Source organism: Euprymna scolopes, chromosome 19 (assembly GCF_053919585.1).
Source record: "Euprymna scolopes isolate OS-2025 chromosome 19, ASM5391958v1, whole genome shotgun sequence".
Lineage (NCBI taxonomy): Eukaryota > Metazoa > Mollusca > Cephalopoda > Sepiida > Sepiolidae > Euprymna > Euprymna scolopes.
The window spans coordinates 134415107-134439977 of record NC_136500.1 but is presented as its reverse complement, the minus strand read 5'-3'; the positions used below and the strand labels follow the sequence as shown (position 1 = coordinate 134439977).

The 24871-nt window shown below is 32.0% G+C and overlaps 1 protein-coding gene across 2 annotated transcripts in view; it reads left to right on the top strand.

The window, feature by feature from the left end:
- The window catches only part of LOC145239991 (cardioacceleratory peptide receptor-like), a 949161-nt gene that overhangs the window by 874386 nt on the left and 49904 nt on the right, over window positions 1-24871 (top strand). For both annotated transcript variants that reach the window (XM_080103573.1, XM_080103574.1), the window contains exon 9: window positions 12106-12219. In XM_080103573.1, the coding sequence (XP_079959699.1) occupies window positions 12106-12219 (114 nt within the window). The remainder of the gene's footprint in view (window positions 1-12105; window positions 12220-24871) is intronic.

The following is a 24871-nucleotide window of genomic DNA, read 5'->3' as shown; positions in this document are numbered from 1 at the left end:
CGAAAATTCAAGATGGCGTCTCACACCCTCTTTAACACCGTAAGTTTGGAAAAAGGTGTTATAAATAAAAAAAAAAACTATAAAAAATACTATTAAAAACCCGCCGAATATTTGTCGACCTATGTCACAGTAACATGTATTGAGCGAGTTTTTAACAGTATTTTATCCGGGTGTTTATTTATAACATCTTTTCCCAAACCTACCGTGTTAAAGAGAGAATCAGACTCCATCTTGAATGTTCCAATACATCGGTAAACACTGTATGGTTTCGAGCTGAATAAACATGTTACATTTAATAAAAACACGCAAATATATCCAGTTAGGTAGAAAAGTTACTTATATTGCCTTTGATAACATTTATTTGTTATATATTTGTTTTTTGACAACTTTTTCGAATCTATGTGTACAGTAAAACGATTTTCGAGACATTTCTTTCTCCTGATCTCGTGGGTTTTTTTTTTAAACTCAGTTGACAACATTGCATCACTAAAAAAAAACACCACAGACTTAATGTAAACAAAATGTGTTTACCATATCGGTAAATTTTCAATTGATAATGTAACCCTGTGATTGAACTTTAATTGAAATTAACCACACGTGGTCGCAGAATGAATGCCGAAGCTCAAAGTGTATACACATTTTGACTCCTCCCTTTACATAAAAATACACCAAAAATCAGGAAATTAACGAATTTTAATGAAAACTGCAGTATTGTTCAAATAATGATCGCAGAATATAATGAACGAATTAATTTTACTTAACTCTTAGTGAAAATGTTTTATTCTGTTTAAACAAAAAATACCTTTACTAAAGTTATGGTTTTCAGTAGTAAATAAAAAACGCAAGAATTTATTTTTTCTTTTTTTAAAGCATCGTAATTTGTAACAATAAAAAATAATTTTTACAGTAACATTACGAAAAAAAACCCTAAAGTCCGTATTAATGTATTCGATATAACTCGAGGAAAAATGAATTATCGGATACTATTCAGTAAATTAAAGATTCAATTAGATTCCTATGTCAGTCACCTAAATTATTTAGGGTGAAATGAGTTTAGGAATTTATAGCCAAACCTAAATATTTTTTTTGGTAAATATCCAGATACGCTACTACAGAATACCGACCACTCTAATTTGTTGGGGGGGATGTGATGTTGGGGCGCGCGCACGCCCCAACATCACATCCCCCCCGCTCGCGCCCCAATGTATAAAGTAAAATCTTCGGACAATGTTAAATGGTGTTCTAATTGGTAAATGTCGGTGCGTTACTTACGGAAAATTTGAAAATTCGATGTTCCAGGTAAACAAAAAAAAACAGATAAATTAACCCCCCCTACTCAAACTTGGTGTGCTTTCCTTTACTTATTTTATTTCTTTTTCAGCTGATTTTAAATTTTCCACCCAAAAAGCGCTACAATGTATGTTTGAAAATTAGAAAATTCTATGTTCTGAAAAAAAAAATCCCCCTCCCCCCAACGTAGTTTGCTTGGTGAAGCCGTCGTTTATGCTACAGCGTGCATGCGCGTAGCATAAACGGAAGCTGCAAAATGGTGAAAGAAGTTCGTGGGTTAAGGGGTAAATACCATGCAAACTGTAAATTTGCCCCAAGTTTGACTATCAGATTCGTTGTCAGCGACCTCAATTACCTATTCAAAAAAAATTAGAGTGGTCGGTGTTCTGTAGTAGCGTATCTGGATATTTACCTTTTTTTCTTGCTTAAAAAAATAGCATTAATACAGTAAGTTAGGTAGACTGACTTTTTCGTTTAAAAATTGAATTATTTCCCTTTCTTTATTAACTTTCAAAAAAAAAAAAAATTTTAATAAATATTTTGTGTTTTATATACATAAAGTACAATTGTTGAATGTTACTGTTTTGATTATAGTCGTTTGGGGGGGCACAATTGAAAAATTAAGAAAGATTAAAATTAAGCGAAATTTAAGTTTCCGTTCCATTTTTACAACAACCGTAAAACAGTGCATACTCAGCAAGTTTTATCGTAATTAATAAGCATATTGAAACACTAAATCAACATTTTATATATTTTTTTGGATAATTAATGATGGAAGTATTTTTCTGTTTATTTTCTTATCATCTGTTAAAAAATAATTTGTACATTGTCTTGAATAAAAGAATCAAACTTTTCTCTACTTTCACATGTGTTCCATTTTAACAAACTGAGCCACAGCAACGCGTGGCCGGGTACAGCTAATATATATATATATATATATATATATATATATATATATATATATATATATATATATATATACCTGATAACCGAAAGCAAAACTTTGAGATCTTTATTCCCATGTTAAATTAACGGATTATATAGGTAATCATATGAATAGCTCTTAAAACATTACGTTAAAAAATGCAAAGCTTGGATGTCGCATCATATATTTATGATTTTCATCATGTTTAAAAACATATAATTTGTACAAATATCGTATAATTCTATGAATGGCATTTATATTATGAATGGGTCAATTCACCTAACAAAATATACGTCACGACTAAGCCTATATTTGAAAGTATATATACATACTTTATATATATATATATATATATATATGTGTGTGTGTGTGTGTGTGTATAACCGTGTGTATAACCGTGTGTATAACCGTTTGTATAACCGTTGATTTACAGTTGAATTTACAGCGTCTCTCCTCACAAGGTCTTAACTTCTTTGAATTCTACTTTTTTCTTTTAATAAATTATATCGTTGTTATTCAAAATATTGGACAGTTAAAGGCGCGTTTATTAATGTTTATTTACTGTTTCATTTTTTTATTTTTTTATTTTATATCTGTATATGTACTCCGTGCATGTGTGTATGTGAGTACTTATATGTCAATGTAGTTAAGACTGACGTGGCAAGTTCTCATTTGCTATGCTTCCTCCTACTTTCTCTTCATTTCTCATTTTACATTTGTATCCTAATAACTTTCGCTACACTGGTGAAGACTGAAGGATTGATCGAAAATATATACTTGTAAAAATATTTTAAAAAATAAATCCATAATATTATTTTGTATACCTACACGCTACCAAAAAAAACGAACAAATAACAGTTATAATCTTTTATACTTTTCGTATTCTTTATTTTATACAGTTTCATATATATATATATATATATATATATATATATATATATATATATATATATATACTCGGGTTTTTTTTATTCAAAAGTAAGGGACTAATGAATTCAACGAGGTTGTTAGATAGTGCCCAATAAAAAGAGCATGTTTATATAACAAGTATATATATATATATATATATATATATATATATATATATAAAAATAACTCATTTTTCCCGTGTGAGTTTGACTTTAATAGGATTTAAAATTTTAAATCACGACATTACATTCAAATGTAATGACCCCACACTTCAGTACAGGATCTGAGGTGTGCTATAGGCCTATTTCCCTTAGAGTCCCTTGATATTCGTACATTTCCCGGTGAGAGTTCACTACCACAGCCGGTTAGAATCAATGGAAGTTGTAAAATCTTTTCTCTCTATTCGATTCATACTCCGCCCGCGACCACTTAACACAGCCGCGGATACGTCCACAGGGGAATATACGCGGAGCATTGGCTTAAGTTCTTAGTTGCTTAGAAAATATGGCTTGGCATTTTTCCGTATTCCAGTTACTTGTGCCATTTTATAAATTTCTTCTTCTTTTTCCCCTTTTCTTACTCCCTTTATATTTTTCTCTTGGTGGAGGGGTTGCGATTCGAAAGATTACTTAAACGAAACGAACTAACATTGGATTCCAATTTTTACAAGAAACTTTAACAGTCATCCGCCAGCGTTCTTAAAATCTTGCCCCGATTAGTCGCTTTAATATTTTATATACTGTCTTTATACTTCTATTATGTTTGCACTGATTTCTAAAGTGATACTAAGAAGGTGGGGAGCTGGCTTCCTATTTTCGGATTAGTTATTGTTTATTATTTATTTCTATAAATTGCATTTCTGAGAGTTTCATTAGCACAATTACTACTACGTTATCAATATTGGAACCATACGACAGTCAAATTGGTTAACAGCGACAACAAAGAAAGAAACCAAAACAAACTAACATTAAAGAAACACGGTCGTTTTCTGGTTTTACTTATTCATTTTTTTTTTCATTAAAACAAAGAAAAATAAATAAATAAAATCTAATAAACATATTTTATTATACACGGTGAGTTTTATTTTTTTGAATTTTTATTTACGCGGTAGGTTTTTTCTTGTTTTTTCCGCTATTTCCTTTGATATTCTTTCACGTTCGTTTTGTTTTTTATTCCTTTCAATTTTACGCGTCATATATAAAAGATAAATGTGTGTGGGTTGTTTCTTCACCCTAAACTCGTCCTCCTCCTGCTACTATGACAATGACGTCATGTTTGATTTAGAAATCGGTGACGTTAGTTTCAACCACCTGCAAGTCTTCTTAAAGGGCGTCTCTTTGGCGTAGATGTAACATGTCAGACATTTTTCCTGCCTTAGTCTCGATGCTTCGGGTTTGAGTCTGTCGTCCTACCGAAGCCTTTTTTCCTCGTTTGCCCCCTTTTTACATTTGTTCATGGTTTTGCTTGATTTGAGGTTTTCCAATTTTTTATAACATCCTGTTTTTTATATTAAAACAGAGTCCTCCCTCCTACATACAACCCCAAACACCCGGGCAACGCCGGGTACTCCCCGCTAGTATATATATATATATATATATATATATATATATATATATGTATATATATATTATTTGTAAGTTACAATATATATATATATATATATATATATATATATATATATATATATATATATATATATATATTTAACAGTACAGAAGTTCAGAAAAACATTGGTACCATCGGTTTCAAGCCCAAAATAATAGGGACCAGTCAATGGTCAAACCTAAATGGTGTTAGGCTCTCTAAATCCATGTTGCTTCGGTTGAGGAAAAAAAATCAGGCCCACATTTATTTTTTTATAATGATGTTAATTTTTATTTAACTATAGCTTATTCCTATCTCTGTATATTTTCTTTTGCTCTAATATGAATTTTTAATTTTTTAATATATCTATATGCGTGTGTGTGTGTGTTAGTGTGTGTGTGCGTGTGTTCTTGTGTAAGAGAGAGAATGGGTGAAAATACACTTTCTAACCTATATAGTAAACGAATTTGTAATCTACAAACTTGTCATTTGAGATATAGGATATTCAAACTCGTGGAAAATATTTAATATGGTTTATCTGGACAATAATTCGGCTAAAAGAGTCAACATTTTAAAACCGTTGTGTGCGACATATTGGATTTTTATCTAGTTGTCAATTGTATTACGATTGCGCAAGAGTTAGATAATTTTGGTTGTGTCTCCTCATCGAACTATAAAATCGATCCCACAGGAAAGCTATTAACATCATGTGGCATAATTGAATAAACATTCAAGGTTTTTTTTACGCAGTATAGATCGACCGTCGACTCCACTTCATTTTGACTCATTAAAATAGAAAATCGCTTATAAAATTGCGGTACACAGACAAAATAAAATGTACAAAAATACAATTAAGAAGGAAGTAAGACAGTACGATGCCCTGTTTTCTAAGTTGTGATTAGTGTTAAAGTTGAGGGGAACTCTTCAATAACGTGATTTAACTGTCAGCATTAGATCCGCATCGATTTTTATTAATACACGTCACTGCGTAAGAGATTACTATTTTCAGTTGTTGAAGAATTAATCATGCCTAGTCTGAGCCTATGGAAACAGTCAGATCATTATTTGTCTGCAAAAAAAGTCATTTAAACTAACAATAATTAATAAACAATATCGGCTTTGTGATCAAATGTGTTTCGTATGGTTTTAGCGAAAATGTTTGTGTTACTGCAAGTTTCAACATATAATTAGATGTTTGAAAACGGCATTAATTTCAGTTGTTATTTTTTTATCAGAAATCAGGGCTTATATATAAATGGTTTATTAGTGTTTATTTTAAGAACAGTTTATGAACATGCGTCCTTTTTTTCAACACATTTTCTAATTAATCAGTATATTACATAATACAAGACAAGACAAACGGATACTCAAACACACACACACACACACACACATATATATATATATATATATATATATATATATATATATATATATATATATATCGGCTAGACTGTGTGTGTAGTTGTAAGTGCAACTGCCCTCTCCGCAATCTACGCTAAATCTGCATTAAAATCTACTTCCGATGTAGCTTCAAGCAGTTAATTGATCATTCATCTGGGTTAGTGAAAGGGCTCTCGATCTGGTGCAAGTCACGACCTGTCGTCAACAGAGTCCAGACTCCAACTTTTTCAATGTACGACTGAAATCAAAACACTATTATAAAATCTCAACTCCGAACTGTCGCCTGTTGTAAAAAAACAAAAACAAAAAAAAAAAAAACTTATTGTCGTAGAAAAATAACTGATGTGCTATTAAGTCGTCTGTCAATCGATTCTGTTGTGTCTTACCTAAAGCCACTCCTCAATGTATACTTCTAGACACACTCACAAATGCAGTCCCTTACGTTTTGAATATAAATATATACGGTTTAGGATTAAAATAAGTAAAATACAAAAAAAATCCTGTGTGTGTATATAAAGAACAAAGGAGATGTATGTATGTGTGTGAGTACTAGTCAATGCACTTTGAAATAATTCGTCATCTAATACTATAATACAAGGAAATAGAAATCATACATAAGGAATATTGTAAAACGATAAAATCTTTGCATCTATTGATGAACAACACGCACAAACATCTTTCGACAACTTAAAATGCAAAATGTTCATTTACATTTGCCGACATATTTTTTATTAGTTATACGCATGCGCATAATAAATTATAACTAGAATTGACGCTTCTGAAATTTGGAGATGAGGATTGGTTATTTGCATTATTAATTTTTTTTAATTAGAAATAACCAGTTATCAAGGCCAAGAGGTCACTCGAGGACGGGCTACTCTTCTCAGGATGAGAACAGTATTCCGATAAATAATCGTAGGCATAACTAGATTTTTTTTATTTTTAGCCTTTCTTTGCTATCTGTCGAGCTAGCTCAAACACTACGGAGCGCACTTTGAGCGTTAAATGTTATAGTTCCGATTCAAAACTATGGTACTAAAACCATGCTTTAACTTTTGTAAATATATATATATATATATATATATATATATATATATATATATATATATATATATATATAGGTATTTTTTACTTAATGTATTAATTTATCTATTGTAAAATTCTAAATTAAAACAAACTAATATATTATTTTATTAGTGGAAAAGAAAGTGTCGTTATTTCAATATAGCATTACAAATATAATATATTAATACACTAAAACAAAGTCGAAGATGAAATCAATTAACCGCTGTGTGTAGAATTAGCTCGATAAAACTACAGAATGGTCCACTTAAAAGTAGCCCAAAATGTAATGGGGAAGAGCCACATTCTTTTTATTGTTTAAATTAGATGCAGCTTTGGTTAAATTGTTTGTAGTGTTATAAAAGATGTTGGAAGTTCTCCCTGTTGATAGCTGTGCATTTCTGAGCACGTTACACACTGTTTGCAAATAATGCCCGTTGATATTCCCTGGTAACTCCCCTGATAAAGTTGGTAATGTTTTGTTTTAGTTAATCTAGATTATGAAAATTACTTGCATAAACTTTTTGTTTAAAGTCTCCCAAAGATAAAAATCAATGATGGCAAGTCCGGGGAACGTGGTGGCCATAACATTTTGCTTATTGTGTTCTCTTCTGTAAAAATGTTATGAACCCGTGTCAGTTATCTGTGATACGTGTGGCAGGTAGTGCCATATTGTTCGAAAAAAAGTAGTTTCAGTGGGTCGCAAAGAGAAAGATAGGTCTACTGTCAAGTGGGCTATTCTGTATATTTATATGCCTATAAAAGTGAAAATGTTTGTGTGCATCTGTCTGTCTGTCTCAGTACATTTCCCTACCAAATGACTTTGTCAATTTCCGGTCTACAGATTCGAAATTTGACATAAGGATAGAGATTTTGGAAATCTTTTTAATCGGGTTTCGGCCAAAAAATTTAATGTTAAGGATTCGACTCCTCCGTCACTTGTAGGTGTGCACACTTTAAATTTTTGATCTAGGTTACTTTGACATGGATCATACTTTATAATTTGATTCGAGCCCGAAGTACTAAATGCTAAAATGTTATAATTGGGGTCAAAGTTAACAAAAAAAAATTGACCTCTGCAGTCTCTACGCAATTACTCAGTCAATTTGTGGTCTAACTATTGAAACATTTCCATATGGTGCATTCAGATATGGGGAACGCTTTTTAATCGTTTTATTTGACTTCGAAAGGGTCGATGTGCAAAAGACTTTATCTTTGTGGTCTCTAGAAAACTATTAAACCAGTTTTGGGTATAAACATTTCAAATTTTACATAAAGGGTATTCAGACATGCAGCAAGCTAGTTTTTGTGCGTAAATTTATCTGCTAAGTGGTCAAGTTGACAGAGTTAACCTTTGAAGACTCTACCAAACTCCTTCGCCAATTTTGTGTCTTACCACTTGATATTTTAGATGTAGATTACTTGGGCATGGGGCAAACATTTAAATTAAATTTGAGCCTAAAACAATAAATGTAAACGTGTCAGAATTGGGGTCAAAGTTTTAATAAATAGTGTCTGCAGTCTCTACTAACTTTTCTCTATGGTAGTTAAGAGAGTCTATTATATAAAAATTCCTTATTGTACATATTCACACTTTTATTCAGACTAGCAGCAAGCTTTTTAATTAGTTTTTGAGCGAATGTTTTGTTATCAAGAGGTCAAGGTTGAAAGAGTTAACTTGTGCAGATTCTACTAAACTCATCCGCTAATGGTTGGTCTAGACACTTGAAATTTTATATGTAGGTTACTTTGACATGGATCTAACATTTTAACTTGATTTTAGCCATAAACAATGAATGTAAAAGGGGCAATATTGTGTAAAAGTTTAAAGAAAATTGACCTCTGCGCTCCTTACCAACTTTTCTCTATTATAGAATATTATATAGAAAGATATTCACAATTTTTATATACATATGCACATAAAGTTATGAACAAAGCCAGGCTGAACAGCTAGTATATCTATAAAAGTTAAAATCTGTGTGTGTCGATCTAGAGAGTCGAAATTTGACATGAGGTGTACTGAGATTTTGGAAAGTCTTTTTAATCGGTTTCTGGCCAGAAATTTGGCTGTCAAAGGGGTCAAATTCAACGATTTGACCTTTTAAAACTCTACCAAACTCCTCCGCCAATTTTGTGTCTAAACACTTTAAATTTTAAATGTGGATTACTTGGATATGGATAAAACTTTTAAATGTCATTTAATTCCAAAACAATAAATGTTAAGGGGTCGAAATTTGGTCAAAGTTTTACAAAATTTGACCTCTACGGTCCCTTCAAAATTACTCAGTCAACTTGCGGTCTAAACATTTGAAATTTTACATAAAAGTGTATTCAGACAAAAGGTAAGCATTTTGATTGGTTTGAGTCGAATATTTGAGCTGCTAAGGGGTCAAAGTTCAAAAAGTTTTACCTTTTTGGTGTGTAGCAAACTATTCAGCCAATTTTGGGTCTAAACATTTGAAATTTATACATAACGAGTATTAAAGCATTATAATCAATGGCGGCGAAAATTTGGGTCTCGAAATGTCAAAGTTGAAAGAGATGTACCTTTGCTGATTCTACCAAATTTCTCCGCCAAACACTTGAGATTTTAGATCTAGGAAACTTGGACATGGGTAAACATTTTTATTTTGATTTGAGACCAAAACAATATATTTTAAGGGGAATTTGTGATTTGAACATTTGAAATCTTACATAAACTGTATTCACACGCAGAGCGAGTTACGAACAGTATATAGCGCCCGAGCAAAGACGCGCTGAACTGCTAGTATATATATATATATATATATATATATATATATATGTATATATATATATATGAGTACTTCATTTAATCACATAAATTAATATACGAAAGTATAATTTTATGCCCAAAATTTTAGTATTTACTTTAACAGTGCTCAATACATAGGTAGAGATAGGGAGTAAGTTGCCATATATATATATATATATATATATATATATATATATATATATATATATATATATATATATATATATATATATATATAGTAAGTTATAAAATGTATATGGCGATTAAGCTACACTGAATATTCCGCGTTGAATCCACTCTAGGACTCTTCAGGCTAATGCTCATAAACCTGAAGAGTCCTAGAGTGAATGAAACGCAGAATATTCAGTGTAGCTTAATCGCCATATATATTTTATAAATTACAAATATATATATATATATATATATATATATATATATATATATATATATATATATATATATATATATATATTAATTGGTTATGAAGTTGGGCGCAGAAGGCTTGCGGAGAATTATGAAACATTTTTATTTTTTTTCAAATTTCTCATTTTATAGTTTATTTTTTTACTTCCTTATTTGTTATTAGATATAGAAAAGCGGAATATTCAGTGTAGCTTAATCGCCATATATATTTTATAACTTACTTACTAGCACTACCTACGTATTGAGCACTTTTGATATTAATACTAAAAGTTTACGAATAAATTTATAGCTTCGTATAATAATTTTGTCAGTAAATTAAGTAGTTATATATATATATATATATATATATATATTCTAAAATTCTAAGGGTCATTGTGGTTGTCCTTAATATAATGAAAGCATGGAATTTTGTATTGAATGACATGAAATTGACGTGCATTGTTTTTTTTTAACTCTGCATGAGCTTTATTTCTTTCACACTCTGTATTATACTGATTATAATATTCTGATTCCTCCTCTCCACTACATTTTTGGTTACTTTTAGGTGGGCTACTCTCTGGTTTGATATAGATAATTGTATACACAGCGTTTGGCTGATGTAATCTTCGACTTTGTTTTTGTTTATTAATATATTTTATTAGTTATGCTATATTGAAATAATGACACTTTCTTTTCCAGTTATAAACTGTATACATTGAAGTTTAAACAATTAGTTTAGTTCTTTTTTATACTTATTTTACGTTTATTCGTATAAAGACTTTTGTATCAAGTTGTTAAACTACAATGTTTTTGATAATCAATGAATGCAAATATGCATTTTCTAATTAATATAATACCAACTCGTTACTCGCAATGACTTTATATTGTATTTGGTTTTAATATTCCATCGGCCATGTTTCTGACAAAGTTGTTAAAATCGCAGTGTTCTGGTTCGGTATTTAACCATATACCATCCATTTTTAGCGTTTCCTTAGAGTATCTCCTTAGTTCAAGTTGTCTCATTTCTTGGATGAAATCGTCTCAGTAACAAAAACTAAACTATAATTTCTTTTCAAAATTCATGTTCTTATCCTTACGCCATAGTTAAACCATTGTTTCGCTATAAAGTTACAAATAGTTCACGCATATATTTACAGAAGACGTGCAAAATACAAGGCAAAAATATGTAATATATAAAATGTTTTATGTTTGTCTGTCTATCTCCATATTTTCAAAATCTATTTTTTCACAAACTAATAGTCGTAGAGCAGCGGAAGCGGCGTAAAATTATTGGATTTATTCCGGACAGTTTTTTTTTTAATGAATTTTTATGAAAATAGTTTTAAAATAAAAATTGAAAAACAATATTATACATTTTGTACATTTATCTGTGTTTATTTTTAATTCTAATTTTAAATCACATCATAGGCGTGTCACATAGGTTCAGTGGTAACGTCACCAGCTTTGAATAACGTCTTTTTGCTTTCATTTTCGATTTTAGCTAATGGCAATCAAATATTTTTGTAACTTTTGAAATTACCACTCTATAATAATATATACGAAATTAAGACGAATTAACATATTATATTTACGCGCATTCTACGAGTGTGCGAAGTCGCTCCTCAACCGGAAGTCGAAATATTCTTCTCGGGATTACGATTTTAATTTCAAATGTAAAAACAGTTTGTAAATACACCGTATGAAATTGTTTACAAATGAAACTTATGTAAAATGTGTTTTTTTTTCTTTGTTGCAGGATCTTGCAGAGATACCTCTTCTAATAAATTCCATTCCAGCTACTCCAGTTCCAGAGGAGTCATTCCGAAAGCTAAAATTAAAACCGTAAAAATGACATTACTAATTGTTCTCGGTAAGAAAGCCAAGTGGTTATTTGTTTTCCTGTTTGAATGTCCATGAATTATTTAAATATCTAAATATCTTTATATACAAACAGGCGACCTAAAAAGAAACATCTCTTTAACTTGAATGGATAAGAGGGAAATAAAAGTCGTATTGTTTTAATAACTAAACTAAAGTCAAAATGCCTGAACGTTTCATATCGGTGTTTAGCAGGTATTACTCTGTATGTGATGTGCGTTAGACGCTTATATGGCCCATTGAATTCTTAATATAATAGACATTCAAGATTATACTTGTAATTAATATTAAACATAACATATAAATTTGGTTTAATTTCATAGGAAATCCATTTAAATAATTTTGCTAAAAACAATTCATCAAATAAATTTATTAAAATATACAATTTTATGGCTGCTAATTGCAACAGGAGATCAGAATTTCAGAAGCAAGGATAAAGTTTTTCGACTTAATTAGTTAACCAATATGCGTGAAAAATATAAAATTTAATTATGTCGGTTCAAAACGTATTTTTCTATAATAGACTAAAAGGAAGTGCGTTGTAGTAAGTTTATAAGGAAGCCTCTTATGTTGTTCATAGACAAGCTCTCGTTTAAATGCATTACAAAAGGTTGTTACAAGGGGAAATATATATTCTGAAGAAGAAAATCGTACTCGTTTTAACAGCCCGTTCTTGAATTTTAAATTAAATACAATGGAGTACAAAAAATGTACATCCTTTGTTTATCCAGGAAAATAACATGAAAAATTGTGGTTACATGAGAAATTGTGGTGAATAACTATGAAAAATTGTGGTGATTAAACACACCCATATACACACAGATATAAGGAAATAGATGAATAAAACATAAATACATATTTTTTAATAAAGGGGAGAGAACGGCGGTATCTGCAAATTCCGGATAAAGCAAGTAAGTATGTAAGTATGTAAGTAAGAATGTAAGTAAATGCATATAGTAAATTATAAGTAAACATACATTCAAAATATAAAAGTGAAGGTAGATTAATCAGAGAGGCGGTAGCACTCTCTATATAGGGATGGCCCGTACACGCCTATATACGCCTACAAAACAAAACTATCCAAATCTCAACTAAAATCAACTTATAAATTTCAAAAAGCACATATTCTTACAGAGAAGCGTCTTACGAATCCAGCGAGTGTCAGAACGTCGGTTAAAATGTCAAAAGAGAGCCAAAAACAAGGGTACAAAAATGACCAATTGTTCTTCTTTCTTCTTTCTTCTTCTTCTTCCTTCTTTCTTTTGAGACGATGTATCTCGGTGTATGAACGGTCTCTGACAACAGTTAAAGCATCAATCGACTGCTCTTTACACGGAGAAGTGCAGTGACCCATCGCTTTTTAGCTAACTCCATAATTAAATAAGATTACGTCTAATAACAAGTTTTAAACACTATATACCCAATGTAGACAGACCACTTCGAACACGGAACTTCTCTCAAAAGGGACAGCTCCAAATAATACACCGGATGCTCACAGACGTTCCAGTTTGCCAGTGCTCTTTATAACAAAGAACCAGAAAAAAGAAGGCTGCCTCACGTGCTCTTTATAACAAAAAACAGAAAAAAGAAGGCTGCCTCACTTGTTCTTTATAACAAAGAACCAGAAAAAAGGCTGCCTCACGTGCTGACTCAAAAGCACGGTATAACAGGGATCCCAAGGGGAAAAAGCTGCCTCATGCACAAACTATTATAAATATAAATGTCAAAAACTGCCAAATCTTTGCCAAAACGCCAAAGAGTGAACCAAGAAAAATTTAATAGTGAAGGTATGAACATTTTAGAACTTTATAATACTCTAACTGTTTTATCAGAGAGGCGGTAGCACTCTCTATGTAATATAGAACCGATGGAGGACAAAGAGGCAACTCCTAAGCCCCAAAACCCAAAGACCTAAAACCCAGCAGGAAGCGACCTGCTACTAATGGAGGCGGCAACGAGCCGCCTCCTAAAAAAGACAATACTATCATGAATGTAAGTTTAAAAATAAGACTGTAAGTAAAAATACTAATTTACAAGAATAAAAAAGCATTGGAAATGCAAACGGATATAGGGATGGTATGCCAAAAAGTATACAAACAAGAGAGCTATGAATGGCTAGGCACATGGAAATAGAATTGCATCCAAAGTATAGCCCTATAGCTTTTTACAACCGTTATAATGGCACGGAATGAAGATTGGAGAAAAGCTATACGACTATACTTTGGATGCAATTCTATTTCCATGTGCCTAGCCATTCATAGCTATCTTGTTTGTATACTTTTTGGCATACCATCCCTATATCCCTTTGCATTTCCAATGCTTTTTTATTCTTGTATATTGATATACATCGGAATATTTGAAAGCTTAAAACGGAAATTACAGATGAAAAACTGGTCAAACAAGTAAGAAAAAATGTAAGTTGTAAAATATTGAGAAAGTATGTAGAGAAACGATAATGTTATAGAAAAGAATATATATCTGAAAGGTTAAATTAACGACTATTTAATTTCAGATTTACTATAATTGAATTTGGAATTATGTTTGCAGAAAGAGATCGAATCGTTTTTAGAGTTTATTATATTGCTAATTTGAGGGGAAGTAATTATAGTTATAGCTTCGGTTGTGCAGTGGCGACATGATTTAGAGCCTGGAGTATAAGACTGCGCCTTTTTTAGGGTGGCCCATTTGATTGAGAAAGGGGTATTATTAGAATTATTTTTTTAATCAACGTAGTTGGAGAAGTTGCTTGGGAAATATTAGAATTTTTGTTGTTAAAAGCAGAAATGTGGGTTGATATTCTTTTCTTTATCAAAGTTGAAGTAGCACCGATATATTACGTACTTTATTAAAAGCTCGAGGTCTGAAATTAATATTAATTTGCTGATTTGTATTAGGGAAATAATTTGAGTTTTGTCCATTGTGTTGAACAAAGGGCAGGACAATGATTGTACGAGGACTGTTTTGGAGGGGATAATGAGGGTTGTTAGCGTTAGGATGGCTGTTAGGAGACATATCATTATTATTATTATTATTATTATTATTGTTGTTGTTGTTGGTGGTGGTGGTATGATTATATATGGAAGGGCTGCTTGTGTGATTAGTAACTATATCAGATGGAGGATGGGAGGGGCATTAGTAGGAGACAAAATATTAGTGTCGGTTATGGGAGGATTGAGTGGGAACTTTGTGATTGTGCATGAATATATTATATCTTCATGGATGAAATCATAATTGAGTGAGCAAAGATGTATGTTATTACAATTACAGCTAGTGTTGGGTTTAATTGGGAAAGGAATTTTTTCGGCTGATTTGATATTTTAAAACTTAATTTTTTCTTCCTTGTTTGGCCGGTTTTTCGTCAGTAATTTCCGTTTTGTGAGTTCAGTTATTCCTATATATCAATATGGGTATCTACCTACACATTTATACTTTGCATGTAGGTTTACTTATACTTTACTATATGCATTTACTTACATACTTTATTACTTACATACTTTATTACTTACATACTTACTTGTTTTATCCGGAATTTGAAGATACCGGCCTTCTCTTCCCTTTATTTATATTTTTAAAAATCATTTATTTATTTATTCATCTATTTACGTTAATTTAATTTATATGTATATATATATATGTGTGTACGTGGGTGTGTTTGTTGTGCGTATATATATATGTGTGTATGTGTAATTATATGTATTCATATATATGCATTTACATGTATACGTATTGATTTTATATTTCTTCTTATTTCATTTGGTTATTCTTCAAACATTCCTGCTGATAATTCAATTCTTAAATAATAACTTGTAAATTTCAGTTGACCTCAGTTTTGCTTAAAAGTTTGGCTCCTTTAACGTTAGCTTGCCTGGGTCATTTTGACATTGGTTTCTCTAGTTTAAAATTATTCAACTGTTTTTCTTTCTCCACCTTCTTTTTATGTCTTCTTCACCCATTTTCCTTAATTCAATCTTGTATCGACAGTGAAGCTGTATATTTGTCCATTTTTTACGCACATTTTATCCTTCTTTTAATAATATATTAGAATTATTTCCCATTTCCTTGTATCTATTTTTGATTTATTCCACGGATTTCTGCCTTTTGGATTACTTTTGATAATCTTCCAATTATGCAGTTCTCTTGAATTTTACTTGTGCGAATGGAGATTTAACTAACTTTCTTGGATTCTGCATATTTGCATTTTTACGTCATTGGAAGTTTTACCCTTCACCAGACTATCCATTCACGTGAAATCACTTTTTTATTCACCCGCTTTCCTTTGCTTCACATTTTGGTTATCAAGAAGGGTCTATAACTTACTTGTATTTCAATTTAATACTTTTGCAAGCAAAATCCGATCTCGCAACTTTCTAAATCCTACCCTCTGATGAGAAGTAAAGTATTTCTTCGAAACTCTGCGGATTAAGGACTATCCATTTATTTAGTGTTTGCTTTTTTAAAATTAAATATATTTTTAACTTTTTCAAAGTGTTTTTAACATGTTTTGTTAACAGCTTGTTATTATATATATATATATATATATATATATATATATATATATATATATATATATATATATATATATATATATATATATATGTCGTTTTCGGTTGGAGAACGACTTAACGCCACTTGATAGTTTTCACAAGGTCAATGCAATAGGGGTATTTTTTTTTTAATTTCTCTGCTAATAACATCATTCAAATTTGTTCCTGACAATTAATTTTTGAATTTTCTAAAATTAAAACATCAAGCGTTGATGTAACAGACGTTTTCTTTATTACAAGAAAGGGTTGGCAAGGCTAATGCAGGACAACAACTTAAAGATTTACAGGTAGTAACTAAATTAATTATTACTCTTAAGATTTTGTCGATTTTTATATAGGTATTTAATTTTTTTATTCAGGTTTCACACCAAACAAAGCTAGTCCCACATTGATGTAGGGGCCTATTATCGAGGCAATGAGTTGCAAATTAAGCGACAAGATGCCTGTTCACATTACACTTAAACTACTGCGTGCCAGTACATTTGAGAAAGTAGAAACCGGAAGCAAGGTCCAGTATCTAGCAGTTCTGGGGAAAAAGCAATCAGAGCAGAAACCCCTTTTACATCTAGAGACCTCTCCTGTCTATGGGGTGGGGTTTTATTTCTGATCGAGTTTGTCGGGGGTAGTTACGTCGAAGAGGTACACGTGCGTGTAATTCGTCGGAGAATCTATCATTAAAATACTTGTATAACAGGCAGAGTGATACAATATTTCGTCGATGGAGTCTGAATCTAAGATGAGAGTTCAGGACGTATCATGCGACTCTCTTCTGACCCTGCTAAGGAGCGAGAGACTAGCAGCAGATGCACCAGCCAAAATGTGACAACTAATGTACCATACACGGGCGAATAGTGACCTTGTAGATATACAGGATACTTTCAGGCGTAAGAAAGTTTGTAGCCTGAGATCGAGAGCTCACCTTTTAGTCAGCCTCCCTGGTAATGCCCTTAATGTATCTATTGCAACTCCTGTGTTCTGTGTACATAAAGCCGAGGATTTAGAAAGAAGTACTGTCAGATAATAAATCTATAGCGATCGCTATTGGTGGTTGAGAAAATTTATTGTAATTATTGAAGGAAATCATGTATTGAATGTGACCATTCATGTTTGCCTATTTTACTACAGATTGAAGATATTCTTCTTGTGTTTCTGTCATTCTCTTGGATACATGTCCATTTGTTTTCCCCTCGTGCCTGTTATATAGATGGTGGTGACATAAGCAAATATACGCATGTCAGAAACAATTTTATCAGGTAGGTCATTTATGAATATAAGGAATAATAATGGTTCTAAGATGGACCACTGATGTACACCCGAAGTTATTCAATGTTGTTTATATATATATATATATATATATATATATATATATATATATATATATATATATATATATATATATATATACGATCACCGAGGACAACCTGGATTCTTTCTTTTAGTTAAAAAGGATCTAATTATGTTGAGTATTCGTCCATTGACACCATATGATCTGATTTTCCTGAGAATACCATTGTGCCAAACTCTGTCAAAAGTCTTAGATATATCTAGGGCTACGACACTACCCTTCACTTGCTCTGTCCCGTGTATGATATATACGTTCACAGATTATAGTAAGAATATCTGCTGTAGGCTAGGATTGCCTAAATTGATATTGTTTCTCAGTTAACAGCTGTAAGATGATTGCTTAACACTTGGTAAATTATGTACTCAAATATTTTGGCGAAAAGTGGAAGGGGGCTAATGGGGCGATAATCTCCTGGGTCAGTTCTTTCGCCAGAATTCTTGTAGACAGGTACCACAGAAGCAATATTCCAGCACTCAGGAAAGCAAGATTCGTTAAAGCATTAGTTGTAAAGTTTGAAGATTACTGAAGATATCTTAGCGGTATGTTTCTAATAGCTCAGCTGGGATGAGATCGGATCTGCATGCTTTTGTGGTGTTTAGGTTTTTTGTGATATCATCAACCTGAGAAGGAGTGGCTTCCATATCATCAAGCGTGGTGTTTGTCCGCATAGGAAAGTCAGGGAGGGAGTTGTTTGCTGGGTCTAATGTGGAGTTTGAGTTAAACCAACTAGAAAGCATGTTAACCATCTCGGTTTCCGTGCAAACACCCTCATGATTATTGGATAGTAAGAACTGTTGATTGCCCATTATTTACTACACTGTTGTATGTTTTCCAGAAATCACGGGTTTTTAATTCCTGTGCTTCGATACTTTTACTGGTCGTTTCGGCATATTCTCCCTTTCTTACAATTATTTCTAGCTTTTAGTCTATCTGTTTTTACTGTCTGTTAAATCTGCGATATGGATTCTGTTTTTGAGCAATGGCAGCTGCACACGTAGAGGAAAACAATTGGGGAGAGTGAGGTTTGCTATAAAATTTCCGTGTGGGAACATGATTCAATTGCAGTTTTGAACCATTCAGTGGTCTCATTTGCGCATTGTACAGCGGTAAGAGAAAATATATTTTCCCATAGGGCATCTTTGATGAGATCCCCGATGGTTTCACAGTCAGTCTTCTTATAATATCTTGTTTTGAACAATGGCTCCTCAGTTTTGGTCGAGAATTTAGGGATATTTCTACAATTATCAGAGCATAATCAGCATTCCCGAATGGGCTCTGTGCATTCGTTACACAATCATCGGGAAATGTGGTCAGAAATGATCTAGAAGTGAGGTATGCTGTTATGCTTCTAACTGTTTCTGTGTAAGTAGAAAAAAAAGCCCATTACTGTGGTGGGCAATGAAGTCACCAAATACATGTACTTCTACGCTCGTTTCGAGGGAGAGAGGTGTATCTATTATTTAATAGACTTGATTTATTAGGGTACAGTCCTGAATCGAGGGAGAGCGGTAGAGAAAATACAAGTAGCTAATGTGCTGTTGCATGCTACGTCAAAAGCACATACAAGTTGGTCCTCTGATTCTAAGTGTGCATCTCTAGTCAAAGGGAGGGTGTTTCGAATATAGACTCCAAGTCCATGCATCTTTCTGTCTGAGTGCTTACGGCCAAGTGGGACATAATCAGGGATGGTAAAGTAGTTTCTATATTTTTCAAATAAAAATTAATACATCTCAATTCACGGATTCCTCATACCTCAGTGTATATCGACAGTTACTGACAGTTCCAGAATACTAATAGCTGAGGAAAGATATCCGTATTTTGTTCTCTCTTTCTCGCACTCTCTCTCTCTCTCTATCTCTCTCTCTCTCTCTATATATATATATATATATGTGTATATATATGTGTGTGTGGGGGGTGCGTGTGTGGGTGTGTTTGGATGTGTGTGTGTGTGTGTGTGTGCGCGCGTGTAATAAAATCGTTTATGTTGTGTATAAACTAACAGACACCAGTGTGGTCTATTATTATGGAAATTGTAATTTAGGCAGGCTATCTTCCTTCAGCTTCCAGAACATTAACTCTGGCATTCGGTTAACTGTAGCCATAAAAAGCCGTAAATTATCCGACGAACTTTCCTATTTCATGTAAAAGTCCGGATGTTAGTAAAGGCGCCCGGGTATTTTGATAAAGTTTTACAAAAGCAACGAATATTAACACTACACTGATATTCTTGAATAATGTGTGGACGGACCAATCTTTGAAAGCATCATTACAGTTTATCATAATCGATAAATGTACTGTAGTTCTTAACTAGAATTCATAATTTGCTTCTCAGCAATACGTATACTATTTATTATATGCTTACTGCGTCATGGCGTTCATATTTCATGTTTTTACATATATTACCATTTTCAAAGTAAAATCGTATGGTTGTCAGAAAAAGAATGCATAAAGAAAATGGATAATAGCAAAATTGTTTTTTGTTCCCCAAAAAAACAAAATACCGTCTACTTTAAAAACAGGTTTATTTGGAATTCAATAAACTGGTAATATATAATAATGTCACTCATCCAACTGTAGTTAAAACGTAATTACTAGCTGGACCATTTTTCATTAAATCATGCAGTATTTTGGCCATAATAAATCATAAAAATAAATGAAGTTTTATAAATTAAAAGCAAAATGTATTTAACATTAACGTATAACAAGAAAAGCAGTTAGATTTCGAGTAAATATTATGTTATTTTATTTTTTTATTACATTTTCACCCCAAACGAGGCACATTGCCACTTAGGTATAGGGGGCTATTATCAGGGGCAACAACTACTGGGGTACTATGTTGGTTTTTGGGCAGCAAGATGTCGGTTCACGTTAACTTGAACTTCTGCATATCAGTACAGTTGGGGAAGCAGTGGTCTGGAATGGAATTCCAGAGTTTAGCGGTTCTGGGGAAGAAACTACTGGAGTAGAAAAAAATCTTTTTTTATCTAGAGATATCTACTGATATTCTTGAATAATGTGTGGACGGACAAATCTTTGAAAGCATCATTACAGTTTATCATAATCGATAAATGTAATGTAGTTCTTAACGAGAATTCATAAGTTGCTTCTAATCAATACGTATAATATTTACTATAAGCTTACTTCGCCATGGCTAGCTGTTCTTGGGTACTCATATTTAAGAAAGTAAAATCAAATGGCTGTAAGAAAAAATGCATACATGGAAACTGAATAATAGCAAAATTGTTTTGTTCTCCAAAATCTAAATCATGTCTATTTTAAAAACGATTTTTTTTGGAATCCAATTAACTGCTAAAATAAAATTATGTAATTCAACCAACTGTAGTTAAAACTTAATAAGTAGCAAGGTCATCGATTCAAAATTATCAATTAAAATATTTTGGCCATAATAAATTATGGGAGAAAATAGTTTTATTGACTTAAAACATACACTTTATATAACAGTAACGTCAAACGCGGACAGCAGTTAGATTTAGTGTAAACTGAATTCAATGCTATAACAAAGAATTTACGCTGAACAATGATTTTAATTTCATTAATTTTTTTACGATTTCTTTAACAGTAAACCATTTAAAATTATAAGTATACATTATAATAGAATATGCTTTCCTGTTTTTAATATTTTTTATTAATCTATTGTGAAATATTTTTTTTCAAGATATACAAAGTGCATCTGCTATCTGAGAATATTTATTACATTTTTAAGGAAATTAAATATACGAACAACAACACAGCTGTAATGAAATAATACGATATTGGTCATAAGCGACGCTCTTATTTAATAAGTTCAATCAATAAAATCTCCCTTCTATTCAATGGAGTAGCTATTCGAGACCTGCACGTTGTGAAAGCGCGTATGAAGTGGTTCTCTTCCTTATTGTTCTTTACACTGAATGTGAAGGCTTTAGGAGAATCATTAGTGTTGTGAGGGTGTTTATTAACATCCCTCGCAAAAACTCCCCAACGTAATAACCAATGAATTAAGGTCCGCTGGTAATGTGACCATGAAAAGTTTCCGTTAATCATTCCTGAATAGTTTGAGACTTATGAAATGGTGCTGCGGTTGCATCAAAATAGAGGGTCTTTCGTTTCTTACTCAGTCTATGGCTTAACAACATCACTGTGGGGTCAATACAGAGGTATTTATAATAACACCTTTTTACCTTTAAGTCATTCACAAAGTTATTTCGTCTATAAAAAAAACAAGCATGTCTAGGTAAGCATAATGTTTCAGTTCGTTTAAAAGTCTCTTGGATCTCACTAAACGATATTCTTTTAGTGATCTCGTTCATAAACCGTTTTTTTTTTCCATAAGATATGACTTGTATCGATGGTCCTCATATGCAGTCCTTCGAATCGTTGCTCCGTAGATACCGAGGTATTTTGCAATTGACCTCGTTGATTCAAACGGGCTCTCGCTAATGAAATTCCGAGATTGTTGGATAACATTGTTTGTTCTAATGCTGTCAGAGGCGTTGCTGGTTGTTTTTACGTTTAGGAAGAGAAGATATTTAGTCATCATTATATTCTAAGTCTTTGCGAACTTTTAAAACATAGATGGGACATCTTGTATGATTTGCAAATCGCTGTGTTCTGCCATTATTGCTCGTATGACCGCATGTGTTGTTATTTCCTGTGTTAGTTTATTAACTGTCATGCTTGATTGGCTGAAAAAAAGTAAAAGTTAATATACAGGAAGTAAATGTAAAATGAGGGATGTGCTTAAACACAAGGGGAACCCTATATATATATATATATATATATATATATATATATATATATATATAGTAAGTTATAAAATGTATATGCCGATTAATTAAGAAAATTAAAGAAATAAAGTTGATCTGGTCCAACTATATATATATATATATATATATATATATATATATATATATATATATATATATATATATATATATATACACTTGTGCCCGATATTATTCATACCCCCCTTGAAAATCGAGTTTATTAGGTGTAACTTTGTAAGAATTTATTGTTTACGTCCATATTGATACATATTCTTAATAAACCTCTTCTGATCATTTTCGTCATTTTAAAATCTCGGGATACTTGTAATAAAAGAAATATACAGCTATTTATAAAATCTGCAATGTTCAAAAATAATCATACCCCCTTATTTTTTCAGTATTAATCGAGTTTCTGACTGTTTGTTTCCTATTTGATTCTTATTTTGAATGCTTTTATACAACCTTTGATTAATTTCATTTCGTTTTTTGCATTTTTCAGAAATTAAAATGATATCAACTGAAAACCAATAAAAGAATAAAAATTATTAGAATGGGGAAGAAAAAAGAGCTTAGTAATGGTTTTAGGACTAAAATTGTGAATTCACATAAGGATGGTTTAGGTTACAAGTAAATTTCCAAGAAATTTGAGGTCCCTACAGCAACAGTACAGAGCATCATCAAAAAATTCCAGAGCCACCACACAACAAACAACTTGATTGGTAGAGAAAGGAAAAGGAAACTGTCTGCTAGAGCCATCAGGAATATTGTAAGAAGTGTTAATGCAAATTCAACCACCACTACTAAGGACATTTTTGAAAATCTGGAGTCTTCTGACATAAAAATATCAAGGCAAACATTGCAAAGGACTCTGCATGAAAATGGTCTGAAAGGAAGAAGACCAAGAAGGACTCCATTGCACACCGGAAAACACCTTGCAGCACGTCTAAAGTTTGCTAGGACCCATGTGAATTCTCCAGAGTCCGTTTTCTCAAGTATTTTGTGGACTGACGAAACAAAAATTGAATTGTTTGGCCATATGGATGCTTCTTACGTTTGGAGGAAGAAAGGAGAAGCTTACAACCCAAAGAACACCATACCCACGGTGAAACATGGTGGTGGTAGCCTAATGTTTTGGGGCTCCTTTTCGGCTAGTGGTCCAGGTAGTTTGGTCAAGATAGATGGAATCATGAAGAAGGAGCAATATTTGGAGATACTCCAGAAAAACATTAGACAGGATGCGGAGAAGCTCCATTTAGGACCAAACTGGGTCCTTCAACAGGATAATGATCCAAAACATACTGCCAAAATAGTCAAGAAATGGTTTGAGGATAATCAAATTAATGTTTTGGAATAGCCTAGCCATAGTCCCGACCTGAACCCTATCGAAAACCTCTGGCACATATTGAAAACTGAGGTTAAAAAGCGGAAACCTAGAAATTTGAGGGATTTGGAGAACTACTGCATTGAAGAATTGTCAAAAATCAGTGTTGATGCTTGTAAAAACCTTGTTGATAAATATCCAAAACGGTTACAGACAGTTATTAAGAATAAAGGGCATGCTATTGACTATTAGTAAGAGAGGTATGAATAATTTTGAACTAGTGCCATTATTGTTTTTCTTTGTATAATGTTTCAAACTTGCATAATTTATTTATTTGTTGAGTTTAAATTAAATGCTTATGCTTGATTTATTGTTTGAAATCCCTTTAATATTGTCTACCTTCTGGTTTGAGCAATATTCTTATAGAAATCTCAAAGATCCGAGGGGTATGAATAATATCGGGCACAAGTGTATATATATATATATATATATATATATATATATATATATATATATATATATATTAGTTGAACCAGGTCAACTTTATTTGGTTTAGTTAATTTTCTTAAAATTAAGTAAACAGTACTAATTTGGTGACAGGTGGTCGTAGAATTGATTGGAAGATGCAGACACCCTCGCTAATCAAAATGTTTATTAAGTTCTAGGTC